At 47.8% G+C, this 15,846-nt stretch overlaps 1 protein-coding gene across 5 annotated transcripts in view; it reads left to right on the top strand.

Annotated features, from left to right (window-relative positions):
• LOC119971480 (uncharacterized protein KIAA0895-like) overlaps positions 1 to 15,846 on the top strand; it is a 144,079-nt gene that overhangs the window by 87,655 nt on the left and 40,578 nt on the right. For 4 of the 5 annotated variants that reach the window (XM_038807059.1, XM_038807058.1, XM_038807060.1 and 1 more), the window contains one exon: positions 10,945 to 11,559. The exons of the other annotated variant lie outside the window; for it this stretch is intronic. In XM_038807059.1, the coding sequence (XP_038662987.1) occupies positions 10,945 to 11,559 (615 nt within the window). The remainder of the gene's footprint in view (positions 1 to 10,944; positions 11,560 to 15,846) is intronic. 5 annotated transcript variants of the gene reach the window in all.

Genomic DNA, 15,846 nt, shown 5'->3' with positions numbered 1-15,846 from the left:
AGCCCTTGGTAACCATTGTTCATTCATCCCTGTTAACCATATGACTGTAACAAGAAATTCCATCATGAAGACAAGATGACATCTTGGAGCAGATCGAACTGATTGGAGTGAAAAGTGATCCTTCAACTATTGCTGGAGTCATAGCTTATAAATTGGGAGGAGTGGGATTACTATTTTCTTCTCAATTAACACATACATTACAGGCAGACGAGTAATGAAATAGCAAGATTTTATACGTATACATAATCTGGAAATACACAGCGGTTCAAATGGAACACCATGAAGGATTAACCATTAATTAAAAAATATATCCTGCCTATTTGTAATGGTCAAGATATGTCCCTTCTCGACAAGCTATTGCCCTGACTTTTCCTCTAAGGGCTGGTTAGCTCAGTGGGCTAGACAACTGGTTTGTGATGCAGAAAAAAGCCAGCAGCGTGGGTTCAATTCCTCTACCAGCTGAGAATTCTGAATTCTCCCTCTGTGTACCCGAACAGGCGCTAGAATGTGGCGATTAGGGGCTTTTCACAGTAACTTCATTGCAGTGTTAATGTAAGCCTACTTGTGACAATAAAGATTATTTTATTTTATTTAAATTAATGTCTCTTTCTCCACCTTGTCAAAAGTGGACAAGTGATCCTCTCTCAGACCATTGCCGTTTCCATTCTTAAAGTGGATGCTTGGATTAGGCAGACTCGTTCATGTATCCTCCCACTTTCTCTGACTCCCTGGAATGATATTTGTCGTTTATTATGACCTTGTTATCCAGAGTGGGGGTAGGTGTTTTATGAAGGAAGGTCACAAAAAAAAGAAAAATTGCCAAAAGCAAACTCCTCAGTTGGGCAAACATGCAGTTTTTTAAAAAATGGTGAAAATGAATGTAAAAACAAATCAGAGAAGCATGGATGACGATATATGCAGGGGTAACATGAAACCAAGGGTGATGGGTCCCATGACTAGCAATCAAAACTTTCTACAAAGATCAAGGATTTGTGGAATTCAGCAGAACAGTGGGAACAAGATCAAATTAAATGGAACAAAAGACACAACAGAGCCTTTCTTCTTAAGCTTTAAAGTAGATGTATTTTGCCTTTGAGACAATCACAAGGGCCGGGAGAAGCAGAAAATTATCCATAATTAGCAGCCCAAGTTAGACTGCCCAGCTCCATCTTTCTCTATCACAACCTTGCTGTCCATCAACAGATGGATCAGCAAAGCAGCCAAACCAGGAGAAGGAAGGAAACCTTCAGAAGGAATTAAAAATACCTTGAGCAGGAACTTTCTGATGCAGGGCATCTTGCAGCATATGGAGTTAAAGCTTTTCATGTATTAACATACCTGAGAAAATATGACATTTGTTGAAACATTTTGTCTTGCACTCATCAGAGCAACACGCAAGAAGACCAATGTGAGGGAAAGCAACAAATGTACTGTTTCCCCCGACAATGGCATTCTTGCGAATTGTCCTGATAAGTGCAAGATAAAAAGCTTCAGCAAATTGGCTCTTTTTTTCAGCAATGCTCAGTTTCTGTGCTATGCAACGACTATATTAACACACCATTATTTTTATAGTAGGCTAGTCCATTATATAATACAACGGGTAGAATGCTTTTGTTAGTGATAGAAATGTCTGATAATTTGAGGGGGAAGAGTGGTGGTGGGTGAGTACCAACCATCACCGGCTTTCCACATTGAAAATATTTGCTCGGGGGTAAATTTGCTGGTCCTGTCTGCCGTGGGAATTGTTACGGGCGGGACGGAAAATTTGACGGACCATTTAAAGGTCCATTGACCTCGGGAGGGAATTTCCAGTCTCAGGGTGGGCGTGGCTAGAAAGTTTCGCTCTCATAGAATTTACAGTGCAGAAGGAGGCCATTCTGCCCATCAAGTCTGCACCGGCTCTTGGAAAGAGCACCCTACCCAAGGTCAACACTGCTACCCTATCCCCATAACCCAGTAACCCCACCCAACACTAAGGGCAATTTTGGACACTAAGGGACAATTTAGCACAGCCAATCCACCTAACCTGCACATCTTTGGACTGTGGGAGGAAACCGGAGCACCCGGAGGAAACCCACGTGCACACGGGGAGGCTGTGCAGACTCCGCACAGACAGTGACCCAAGCCGGAATCGAACCTGGGACCCTGGAGCTGTGAAGCAATTGTGCTATCCACGATGCCACTGTGCTGCCCACTCTCGGTGTCTGTTCCTCTGCCCTTTAATCACACCTTTCCGGTTCCAGCCTGGTGTTCTATTAGCTATTTCCTTAGCTCTGTGTTATCCCTGTAGTCTTCAATCACATTCCTAGTCCACAAATTGATGGTTTTGAAGTAAGTAACTGAAAGCTTTTGTAAAGAGTTTGGGGGCGATTCTCCCATATTGGGCCCAAGTGTTCGCGCCGTTGTGAACACTGTCGCGTTTCACGACGGCGCGAACCAGTCCCGGGCACGACGGGCACGGCGCTGGAGCGGTTCACACCGCTCCAGCTTCCCTACCGCCGCGCCAAACCGCGCATGCGCAGTTGGGCCGCGCCAACCTGCGCATGCGCGGGGGACGTCTTACACGCGCCGGCCCCGACCCAACGGGGGTCGGTGTTCAGGGGCCAGCCGAACCAGAAAGTAGGCCCGGGAGGGAGATGCTGTCTCACCAATCGGTGGGCCCTGATCGCAGGCTAAACCCCATCGGAAGCCCCCCCGGGGACGGAGCCCCCTCCCCCCACAGGCCGCATCCTGACCGTTCCCGCAGAGTTTACGTTGGCAGCGACCAGGGGTGAATGGCGCCGGCAGACTCTGTCGTATCGGCGCTGCCACTTGGCCCATCCGGGCTGGAGGATCGGCGGCCCCGCCGATTCCAGCGGCCGGCACCGCGCCAAACACGCCGGCGCAAATGGCACCGATTCTCCACACCTCCGCGAATTGTGTGCTGGCGTCGGGGCGTTGTGGTGCGGATGCGGCGATTCTCCGGCCCGGCGCGGGGCTCGGAGAATCGCCCCCTTTGTTCCCCACATTCCCTGAATTGTAGGTGGAAAGAAATTCTAATAATACCAACGGTGGAACTTGAAGACTAATTCAAGCGCTCATCTCACCCAGTGATTTCTTAACAGTAATTAGGGGCCTTAAAGGCACAAAGTTTCATCATTGCTCACATTGTGCGATACACTATCTTTATTTGAACAGTTTATTGTACAATTCACTGAGCAACCTTTGTCTGTCTAGGCCTGTGGCCTATACTGCAGGCTGCAAAATGGTGAGAAGGTGATCAGCAACATATTTCAGCAAGACCTTGACCTAAAGCTTAGGGAAATAGCAGTGTAATGGGCAAAGAGGGAGAGGAATTACTGAAATGTGTGCAAGAAAACCTTCTTGATCAGTACATCCCCCCCCCCCCCCCCCCCCCCCCCTCCCAAATGAGGGAAGAATTAGTGCTAGATCAAGTTCTGGGAATGATGCCAAGAAGCTAGAATAAAGTAAATATTTAAGAACTGGATAAAATAAAGTTTAAAATAACTGGGAAAAGAGTGCAACTGCTTGGAGGGTTTTGATCTGCGAGTTAGCTTTGCAGCAGGATAAACAGATATATACTTTAGTGAAGGGGAGACATAATAATGCATGTTTCACTTACATGCCTAAAGCATGGCTTCTAAGGTGTGTTATTTGGAGAGAATAGGATCAGAAGGGCAAAATGCTATATCAGTAGCAGGGTTAGCTCTGGACTGCAGGAGAAGCAGCTGATGAGCAGTTAAGATCACAGCCGGAAAGAGAAACAATCCCGAAAGCAGGATTATACACTAGAGTCTATGCTGAATCAGAAGAAATGATTCTCAAAACTAAAGATATACAACTCAGGTGTAGGAACTATTTTGCTGGATTTAGCTCCAAATTAAACAGCATAGCATGTTGTTTTTGGACAAGGGTCATTTGTCAGTGTTTAGGACCTAGATAGATGTGGAGTGGGTTTAATTCAAGGAGAGTATGTGTCTAGGTATGTGTGTGTGTGTAGCCATTATTGTAGTTAAAAGTACCTTTGTTTTGTATTGTGGCCTTGTTTCTTGAGTGTTTTTACAAGTTAATAAACATTCTTTTATTTGAATGATTGAAACAAGACTGGACCTTTCCTCACTTCTGTGCATATCTTTCCTCACATTATATCAAATTGAAAAATAAACAATTTAATAGGCAGCATTCCAATTTACCCTTCTGGGTTTAGGGATACCCTTGGATCTAACATGAAGTGGGGTTATTAACAACAAAGGGGGCAAATGGAGCCTATTTCAGTGGGGTACATTTTGCAAACAGTGATCACACCACTGTTAGGTTGAGGGCAGCTGTGAAAAACAACAAGGAAAAATCAAATGTGTAAATATTCAATTGGGAGGATGACCAATATCACTGAATTGGAAAAGGATTTGGCTCGGGTGAACTTGGAACTGAAAATCTGCAGGTAAAACAGTAAATCAGCAATGGGAGGCTCTTAAACAGGAAAACACTGTTGGCACAATACTTTAGTAAGAAGTCTTACAACACCAGGTTAAAGTCCAACAGGTTTGTTTCAAACACTAGCTTTCGGAGTACTGCTCCTTTCTCAGGTGAATGGAGAGGTATGTTCCTCATTCACATGAGGAAGGAGCAGTGCTCCGAAAGCTAGTGTTTGAAACAAACCTCCTGGATTTTAACCTGGTGTCGTTAGACTTCTTACTGTGCTCACCCCAGCCCAACGCCGGCATCTTCACATCACAATACTTTAGGAAAGAGTTCAAGCCCTTAGAGTGGGTCCATGAAGGTATTTGCTAGAATGGTACCAGAGACGAGGGACTTCAGTTATGTGGAGAGATTGGAGAAGCTGGGGTTGTTCTCCTTAGAGCAGAGCACGTTATAGGGAAATTTGCTGCAAGTTCAAAGTCATGAAGAGTTTTGACAGAGTTAATGAGGAGAAATAATGGGCAGCACAATGGCGCAGTGGGTAGCACTGCTGCCTCACGGCGCCGAGGTCCTAGGTTCGATCCCAGCTCTGGGTCACTGTCCGTGTGGAGTTTGCACATTCTCCCCGTGTTTGCGTGTGTTTTGCCCCCACAACCCAAAAATGTGCAGGATAGGTGGAATGGTTCACGCTAAATTGCCCCTTAATTGGAAAAAAAATAACTGGGCGCTCTAAATTTTTTTAAAAATGAGGAGAAACAGTTTCAAGTTGCGGGAGGGTCAGTAATGAGAGGACACAAATTTGGAGCAATTGGCAAAAGAAGCAGAGATAACAGGAAGAAGGAAAATAAGTGAATTGTTGTGATTTGAAATGCAGTGTGTGAAAGTGGTGGAAGAAAAATAAAAAGCCAGCAAAATTTTCCGGCCGTTCACGTCGGCAGGATGTTTCAGGCCCGCCAACACGCAGGTTTCGCGGTAGTGAGAGGGGTGCATTCAATGGGAAACCCCATTGACAACGGTGGGACAGGAAGATCCCGCCGCTTGCCAATGCTGGCCCATCTCCTGCTGCCGTGAAACATGCGGTGGGTTGCTCAGTAAATCCTGTCCAATAATAATTTCAAATTGGAATTGAGTAAACATTGGCAGGGGGGAAACCTGCAGGTAATGGTACAAAAGCAAGATAGTAAGACTAATTGGATAGTTTTTTCCACAGAGTGGGCAGAGACACAATGGACTGAATGGCTTTCTTCTGTGCTGAATCATTTTAATCAAACAAAACATGAGGTAAATCAAATTAAGAAAGAGAAAAGGGTAATTATAAACTCACACACGTTGCAGAAAAATAATGGATGGGGTGGGCCATCTGCTTTTTACATCTTGCTCGATTTTTTTTCTTCCATGTTGAAGCCGATGGGAACAGGTCTAATCCCATCACATTTTTGTTTAATCAATTTTCAGCCATTTTAGTACCGGTTCTTTGATTCATATTTTGACTTCCAATGGATGTAGGAAGTCCTTCATGACTTCCTCACTGATTTGTCAGAAAGCCAATGGATTCCCTGCAGACAGTCCCACAGTTTCAGCTGGCCGTTAGGCCTCTCTCTGATTGTTTATGTACCAAAGCTGGCCCGGCTCAATATTGAGAATGCCAGGAAGCGATAGGAAGTGATGGTCATAACAGCTGCTGCACTGCTAAAACCAGCAATGCCTGCCCTTCCTCAAACGTAGACATGCCAGAATAGAAACAGATGTTAAATTTAGGCCACCTAGACAGCAGTGTTCCATGCGTTCCCCTTTACTAGTTTAGTGACTGCACACTGTTTCCCAATTGCCAAAGAAAGGTAGTACGTGCGTTCCCCACCGGAAACCATGGTTTAACCGCGAGATTCAACTCTACTGAAGTCCAGGCCTGAGGTGTTCAAGACAGGTGATGCTGACCTACACAAGAAATCTAGATATGACCTCCGCAAAGTCATCATGGACGCCAAGAGACAAACCCAGACTAAACTAGAGTCCCAGACTAATGACACAGACTCTCATCAGTTGTGGCAAGGCTTAAACAATATAACGGGCTACTGAGCAAAGCTGAGTAGAATCGCTGGCAACAGAGCACCCCTCCCTGATGAACTCAATGCATTATTTGGTTATTTCGAACAGGAAGCCAACAAACTTTTGTCAACTGCCCCAACCGCTTTGGACACACCCATACCTACCATCACAGCCTCAGAAGTCAGTTCAGCCTTCTTGAAAGTGAACTCTCGGAAAGCAACGGGTCCTGACGGAGTCCCTGGTCGTGCACTCAGATCTTGTGCAGACCAACTGGCGGGTATATTCGCAGACATCTTCAACATCTCCCTAATTTGTTATGAGGTTCCCACCTGCTTGAAGAAGACCACTATCATACCGATGCCAAAGAGGAACCAAGCAATGTGCCTCAACGACTACCATCTGGTCGCCCTGACATCTGTCATGTGCTTCGAGAGGTTGGTCATGTGACACCTCAACTCCATACTCCCAAAATGCCTTGATCCACTGCAATTCGCAAAACGCCTCAAACGGTCCACAGCAGACTCTATCTCCCAGGCTCTACACTCATCCCTGAGCATCTCGACAACAGGAACTCCTATGTCAAACAACTATTCATTGATTACAGCTCTGCCTTCAACACCATAATTCCAGCCAAGCTGGACTTGGCTCCTCCCTCTGCAACTGGATCCTTGACTTCCTGAACCATAGACCACAATCAGTAAGGATAAACTACGACACCTCTTCCACGTTAGTCCTCAATACCGGGGCCCGCAAGGTTGCATACTTAGCTCCCTGTTATGCTCCTTATACACACACAATTGTGTGCCAGAATTCGGCTCCAACTCCATCTACAAGTTTGCTGATGACACCACGTTAGTGGGTCGGATCTCAAACAGAGAGTCAGAGTACAGGAGGGAGTTAGACAACATAATGGCATGGTGCAATGACAACAATCTCTCCCTCAATGTCAACTAAACTAAGGAGCTGGTCATTGACTTCAGAAAGTACCATACATGTCCCTATCTGCATCAAAGGAGCCGAGGTGGAGATGGTTCACAGCTTCAAATTCCGAGGTGTGCACATCACCAACAATCTGTCCTGGTTCACCCATGTCGACGCTACGACCAAGAACGCACAACGCTTATACTTCCTCAGGAGACTAAAGAAATTCGGCATGTCCACATTGACTCTTACCAACTTTAACAGATGCACCATAGAAAGCATCTATCTGGCTGCATCACATCCTGGTATGGCAACTGCTCAGCTCAAGACCATAGGAAACTACAAAGTCGTGATCACAGCCCAGTCCATCACGCGAACTCACCTCCCATCCATTGACTCTGTCTATACCTCCCGCTGCCTTGGGAAAGCGGGCAGCATAATCAAAGACCCTTCCCACCCGGTTATTCTCTCTTCCAACCTCTTCCATCAAGCAGAAGATACACAAGTCTGAGAACACGCACTAACAGATTCAATACAACTTCTTCCCCACTGTTACCAGACTCCTGAATGACCCTCTTGTAGACTGTACTGATCTCTCCATGTATCTTCTCTACTGAGTAGTACTACACTCCGTATGCATCACCTGATGTCTCTGTATTTACATTGTGTATTTATATATGTCCTATTTTTCTCATGTATGGAACGATCTGCCTAGACTGTACGCAGAACAATACTTTTTACTGTATCTTGGCACTCATGACACTAAATCTAAAGTTGAGTTTAGAAAGTTTAGAATTATGCCTCCCTATCTCTCGCCTCATTCAATACCTACTTCTTTGATCAAGAGTTTTGTTACTTGACCAAATTTCAAGTCGTCCGAGATTTTTACATATATATATATAACACTGAAACAGTCTATTCAATCCATCTTGTCCTTGCCAGTGTCTGCTGCACTTTTGTTTTGTCTGATGACACTTCTGTAAAGTGCCTTGCCATGTTTTGCCACATTAAAGCTGCTGTTGAAATGTGAGTTGCTGTTGTTAGATAATAATAATAATCTTTATTAGTGTCATATGTAGGCTTACATTAACACTGCAATGAAGTTACTGTGAAAATCCCCTAGTCACCACACTACGGCACCTGTTTGGGTACACGGAAGGAGAATTCAGAATGGCCAAATTACCTAACAAGCCCGTCTTTTGGGACTTGTGGGAGGAAACCGGAGCATCCTGAGGAAACCCACACAGAAATGGGGGAACGTGCAGAGTCCGCACAGACAGTGACTCAAGCTGGGAATCGAACCCAGATTCCTGGCGCTGTAAAGCAACAATTTCCTTTTGCTAATTCTATAAATGTATATATTATAAGGAGTTGATCTCCGGATATTTGAAATATTCTCGCATCAGAGAATAGGCCGTTGCCTAAGGACAGGAGGGTTAAACCACAATGTGTTATTCTGCATGTGAGACCCAGGCGGCCATGAACTGACATGGACACTCATATCTCTTACACTGTGAAGCTCTATTGGGAAAGAATATAAAGGACCATTTTTTAAAGGGTTTTCATTCACAGTATGTGGGTATCACAGGCAAGGCTATCCCTAATTGCCTTTGAACTGAGTGGTTTGATGAGCCAGTTCAGAGAGGAGTTAGAGTCTGGAGTCACATAGAGGGCAGACTGGGTAAGGACAGCAGATTTCTTTCCCTGGAGGACATTAGTGAACAAAATGATAACTTTTAATGGAACCATTACTGAGTCGAGCTTTCAACTTCAGATTTTTAAATTAATTGAATTTAATTGCCATGATTGGATTCAAACACATGTCTCCAAAACATTTATCTGTGCTGCTGGATTACTCGTGTAATGATGTTACCAGTATGCCACAGTCTTCCACTCCCCCATCCACCTTTCACAGCACAGACTCTCCCACTTTTGGTTCATGGGGTTTCAGCCAGAGACTGGTTGAAGTTAGGCATCCCTGGGGGATTTCTAGTGCAAGCTGTCTTCAATCTCAGCAATCCTTATGAGACTAAAAAGTCTAGTTGCTATAAAGTGTGTATTTAAAGTGTCCATTGTAGAATTATTTGACGGCTTGAGGCCAATTAACGTTCCGATGAAAGATCACAGATGTTGGCCTGAATTTTCCAGTCCTTCCCACTGATGAGATCTTCCGCTCCCACCAAAGCCTTTTGAATGGCTTGCTGCATTTTCTGGCCTTGCCCCTGCCACAATGGGGCTGGTTAATTCTGTTCTTCTCTCTCTCTCTCCACAGTTGATGCCAGACCTGCTGAGTGTTCTAGTGTTTTCTGTTTTTATTTCAGATTTCCAGCATCTGCAGTATTTTGCTTTTGTAAGAGACAATGGGCAGGATCCGCCGGGTCGGAGAATCGCCGTGGGTCGGCGTGATTCCTGTCCCTGCCATCCTCCCAATTCTCCGGCCCCCCCCCAAAAGTCGGTGAGATGTGAACCGCGCCGCCCGCCTCGGAGAATGGCGGGGACCGGCGTGACTCAATGGGCCCCAGGGCTGCCCGAATTCTCCGGCCTGCGATGGGCCGAAGTCTCGCCTGTTTTTTGCTAGTCCCGCTGGCGTGAATTGGAGTAGGTCCCTTACCGGCGGGACCTGGCGGCATGGGCGGCCTCCGGGGTTCTTGGGGGGGCGTGGGGGGATTTGGCCCCGGGAGGTGCCCCCACAGTGGCCTGGCCCACGATCAGGGCCCCCCGATCCGCGGGCGGGCCTGTGCCGTGGGGGCACTCTTTTCCTACGCGATAGTCATGTCAGCCTCCGCGATGGCCGACGCGTAGGTGACCCCTACGCATGTGCGGGGATGACATCAGCAGCTGCTGACGCCTCCGCACATGCGTGGACTCTCGCCGGCCGGCGGAGTCCCTTTGGCCCTGGCTGGTGCGGCGCCAAAGGCCTTCCACGCCAGTCGGCGGGGCGCAAACCACTCCGGCGCCGGCCTGGCCCCTGAAGGTGCGGAATCCTTCGCACCTTTGGGGCGGGCCGACGCTGGAGTGGTTCACAGCACTCCATCCCGCCGGGACCCCCCACCCCACCGGGTACAGGAGAATCCCACCCAATAATTTCTTTGTCCCTTTTTTTCAGAATGTTCAGTTTTGATTGTCACCTTGCCAGACAGTTGCTTTGAGTCTCTAAACCAGTGCTACCGGAAATTGGGTAGCATTCCTGCTGTTAGCTTGTGAGAGATTAACAAGGACGATTCTAATCAATGCGACTCAGTGACTCTCTGTGTAAATGGGCAGACTATTGTCAGAAGCCCCTGTTAAATCCCAACTTCAATCTGTTGAATTCAATGGACCCTAAAATTAGACACTGTGTAAATTGAGCACTAAAAGGTATGGCTATGTGGGCCATCAAAGAAAGCTATATATGTATTTTTGAAATATTTTAACTTTAACCTTTGATTCAGAGCTAATGTTGGACTCCTTTTAAAATTGACGATTTCCTCTTCCTTGGGCAGCAAGTGTCAAATAAAAGTGGAAGTTGACCTTCATTTCACAGAGGATGTGATATCATTTATTTTTTTCATTGTGCAGAAGGGTAGAACAAGGATAAATTTCAACTTCCCATCGTACTGCTTCCTGGCTTCGGAGATGGTGCTTGATCCAGGAGCGCAGGACCTGGCCGGGCCTCAAAAGAGCAAGAGAGCAGACCCACCCAAAGTACTCAAGAAAGTGGCTGAGAGAAAGAGTGGTGAGAGGAACGGGATTCGTTCGCACAGCAGCCTCGCTCCAACACAGCTCGAGGCACCATTAAGAACTGTGTCACAGGTGCCAGGGCCGCTCACTTGCAGCTTTAAGGTCAGTAAGATGCTTGGAGCTGGAACGAGCCTGGTCAGTAACGGACATTGCAGCTGGATGAGACGGAGTGAGAGCTCGTACAGTGTGAACAGCACAGGCTCGGATTGCTCCCGAGCCCGGATCAGGAACGCCACTTCTCTCCCTCACATAGCCAGGTACAGCGCACGAGAGCCACCGCCTGTTAAAAGCCCCTGCCTCTTGGTGGCACTAAGACCAATAAATGTCGACAAAGAGAAAGAGATATTTTTCCAGTCCAAGTACACCTACAATCCTCAGTTTGAGTATTCGGAGCCCCTCAGCAGCAGCATAATGAGCAAGTACAGCATAGCCTCTGACCGTTTCATCGAACAGGTGAGATCTTCTTCTCAAGTCACTAGAATCTGTTGTTTTCCATGATGTTGTTATCTCCAAAGTCAACCAGTCGGCCTCCCATCTTCCATGTTCATGAATTTCAGCTCAATGACAAATCCTGCTGCCCATTGCGAACTGTCATCACGCCTGTGCTCGCTGACCCACATTGGCTCGAGGTCTGGCGACGGCAGAAGTTTAAAATTCTCATCATTGTTTTAAATTCCTTTCCACCCTGCCAGATGGATAATCTCCATCTACCTCCAGTCCTATAGTCTCTCTCTATTTGCCTCCAAATCTGGCCTCCTATGCACCTCCAATTTCCATCACCCCACCATTCGGATCTTCGATTGTCAAGATTCAAAGCTCAGGAATCCCCGCCCTAAACCTCTGTATTATCCTCTCCTCCACCAGGACTTTTTCTTCCAACCTACCACCTTTAGTTTGGTCCCTTATCCCAATATTTCCTTTTGTGACTTGGTGTGTAATTTTATTTGCTGTTGATTCAGAGAAGCACCTTGGAATGGTTTGCTGTATTAAAGATGTTACATTGATGGACTTTGTTCTTGTAGCAGTGTGCTATTTGTCACCCACCAAAAGAGAATCAGCGTAAATGATTCTGATGGTAAATGGGTATATAGGGTGGCACGGTGGCGCAGTGGTTAGCATTGCTGCCTCATGGAGCCGAGGTCCAAGGTTTGATCCCAGCCCTGGGTCACTGTCCGTGTGGAGTTTGCACATTCTCCCCGTGTTTGTCCCACAACCCAAAGATGTGCAGGATAGGTGGAATGGCCATGCTAAATTGCTCCTTAATTGGAAAAAAATTGGAATTGGATACTCTAAATTTATTTGTAAAAAAGTAAATGAGTACATTACAGTTGATGGCATAGTACTGGTTCGTGCAAATCAGGTAGGCTCCAAATTTGATCCTTGCTCCATGCTAAATTAGCTGGTTCCAGCCCTGCTAAATGACGGGTGGTGCGAATGAGGTTGAAAGATTGTTGTTACAATTGGACTGCAGTTTCTGTCTGGGCGTTGGTCTATTACAGTACCACGTTTCCCTAATGCCTTGTGGTTCAACTGTTGTTGCCGATATTCCTAATCTGTCTGCGATGATTCACAGTTTCACACATAATTCAATTTGAGTTTTAATTCCAAACTGCAGCAGAACACATTGTACTGATGGGAGAATTGGATTAGCTGCCGAAAGCTTACTGATCGTCGGTTGTGTTTAATGGAGTTTGGTTTGATCATTTTAATTCTCTTTGAGCTGCCCTGATGGCTCAGTGGGTTTGATCACATTTAATCGTTGGTCTTTGCTGAGTTCAGTGAAGGTGGCAGGATGCCGGTTGTACAACTACAATTAGTATCAGTGCCCTTTGGTTGCCGTGTTTAGTGCAATACAGAAGCAGATAAATAACAGGGTCAAGGAGCACAGATTAAGATAAGGGAAATTATTACAATGAAAGCAAAATACTGTGGATGCTGGAAATCTGAAATAAAAAACAGAAAATGTTGGACAAACTCAGTAGGTCTGGCATCATCTGCGGAACGAGAAACAGTGGGCGCGATTCTCGTTGATCTCTCCACTACGGGAAACCGGGCTTCCTTGTCGACCCTATCTAACCCCCTCATAATTTTGTAGACTTAAATCAGGTCTCTCCTCGCTATCGCTATCGAATCTTTCCTCAGAGCTGCAATTTTCAGGCCCTGGTAACATTCTTGTAAAGCTCCTCTGCACTCCCTCCAGAGAACAAAAAAGTCAATCCGGGAATAAGCCTTGTGGACATGGGAGAAAAAGGAGAACTCTCTACCCCCCGGCTTCAAAAACCTCCAAGGGTCTACCCCTCCCATCTGATCCATGAACCCCCTCAGCATTGAGGCCGCCGCCGGCCTCTTACCCGTCCTAGACTTCGAATGATCCAGAGCCGGATCCAACACAGTATTAAAGTCCCCTCCCAAGATCAAACCACTCGTCTCCAGGTCCGGGATCCGGCTCAACATTCGCCGCATGAAGCCCGCATCGTCCCAGTTGGGGGCGTACACATTGACCAGAACCACCCGCTCCCCCTGAAGTCTACCACTCACCATTACGTATCTACCTGCACTGTCCGCCACCACACTCGATGCAACAAACGACAAGCTCTTGCCAACTAAGATCGCCACCCCTCGATTCTTCGCATCAAGCCCCGAGTGAAACACCTGCCCCACCCAGCCTCTTCTCAGCCTCACCTGATCCGCCACCTTAAGGTGCATCTCCTGGAGCATAGCCATGTCCGCTCCCAGCCCCTTCAGGTGCGCCAAGACCCGGGACCGCTTCACCGGTCCATTCAGCCCCCTCGCGTTCCATGTGACCAGCCGAATCTGGGGGTCTTCCCCCTCCCTCTGCGCCGGTCAGCCATAGCTCTCCCTCGGCTCACTACGTGCCCGGAGAACCCCCCAGGCCCGTTCCCTATGGTCGCAGACCCCCCCCCCTAACCTCCCCCTTCACCAGCCGTACCGCCCTCCTACTTCCCCCCCCCCAAAACTAGGGCCCCCCTAGCTGCATAACCCCTACCATTGTACTTCCGTAAGTCAGCCGACTCCTGCTGAACCGGGCTGCTCCCGCCATCCCGACGACCCCCTCCCCGTTGCAACACAACCACCATTCCCCCCTCCCAGTGCTGGCCCCGCCCACTACTCCTCCAGCGCGGGAAGAAAGCCCGCGCTTCCATCCCAAACCCCACCCCCTGACCCAACACGCGGGAAAAAGGGGCCAAACTTCACCCCCTTCCTGTGAAGCACTCCCTTCGCCCGATTGAAACCAGCCCTTCTCTTCGCCACCTCTGTGCTCCAGTCCTGATAGATCCTGATCTCTGCGTTCTCCCACCTGCTGCTCCTTTCCTTCTTCGCCCATCTCAGCACGCACTCACGGTCAATGAAGCGGTGAAAGCGGACCAGCACTGCCCTAGGCAGCTTGTTCGGCCTGGGCTTCCTCAACAGCACTCGATGGGCCCCCTCCAGCTCCAAGGGTCCTTGGAACGACCCCGCGCCCATTAACGAGTTCAGCATCACAACCACGTAGGCCCCCAAATTCAAACTTTCCAGCCCCTCCGGGAGGCCCAGAATCCGCAGGTTCTTCCGACGGGAGCGGTTCTCCATCTCCTCCATCCTTGCCAGCCATTTCTTGTGAAGCGCCTCGTGCGACTCCACCTTCACTGCCAGGCCCAGGAGTTCGTCCTCGCTCTCCGAGGCCTTTTGCTGTAGCTCTCGGATCTCCGCACCCTGAGCCGTCTGAGTCACCATGAGCTTGTCCAGCGAGGCCTTAAACGGTTCCAGGATCTCAGCCTTCAGCTCTCTGAAGCAGCGATGGGGCAGCTCCTGCTGCACCTGCGCCCGCTGCTGCCATGCTGCCGGTTCCTCGCCCGCCGCCATCTTGTTTTTCCTGCCTCGCACCTTTCTCTGCTCCAAAGCCGATTTTTTGACCGCTCCGTTCCTGGTCCAGTCCATCCACTGGCAGATAAGCACAGTGGATGTGTTCCCACCCGGGGAAAAGTCCAACCAGCTCCGCTGCGGGCCCTTAAAAGAGCCCAAAAGACCAAAAGTAGCGGGAGCTACCGAACGTGCGGCTTAGCTCTGCATCACTGCAATCGGAAGTCCCTAACCAGAGTTTTATACAGTTCCATCATTCCATCCCTGCTTTTGTATTCAACATCTCGACCAACAAAGAAAAGCATTCCCTCTGCTTTCCTTACCACCTTACCCATCTTTCCTGCCACCTGTGGACATGCAGTCCGAAGCCTCTCTCTTCCTCATCCCTCCCAATATCCTCCCATATATTGTGTATTCCCGAGCTTTATTTGCCCATCCCAAATTCATTATCTGACGCTTCTCTGAATTGAATTTCATTTGCCACTTTTCCGCCCATTCAACCAAACCATGGATATTTTCTGGAGTCAACAGCTATCCTTTTCACTATCAACTACACGGCCAATTATTGTGTCATCTGCAAATTTCCCAATCATGCCGCCCAATTTGAGCTCAAATCATTAATATAAACAACAAACATCAAGTGACTCAACACTGAACAATGTGGAACACCACTGGACACCGTTTTCTATCCTTAAAAACATCCATCATTACCCCTTGTTTCCTGTCATTGAGATAATTTTGGATCCAACTCAGCACATTTTCCTGCATCCCATAGGCTTTGCTTTACTGACCAGTCTGCCACATGGGACCTTGTGAAATGTCTTACTGGGGCAGCACGGTGGCGCAGTGGTTAGCATTCCTGCCTCACGGCGCCAAGGT

This window comes from Scyliorhinus canicula, chromosome 9 (assembly GCF_902713615.1).
Source record: "Scyliorhinus canicula chromosome 9, sScyCan1.1, whole genome shotgun sequence".
Taxonomy (NCBI): domain Eukaryota; kingdom Metazoa; phylum Chordata; class Chondrichthyes; order Carcharhiniformes; family Scyliorhinidae; genus Scyliorhinus; species Scyliorhinus canicula.
The sequence above is the reverse complement of the archived record's forward strand: the minus strand, read 5'-3'. Positions and strand labels throughout refer to the sequence as shown.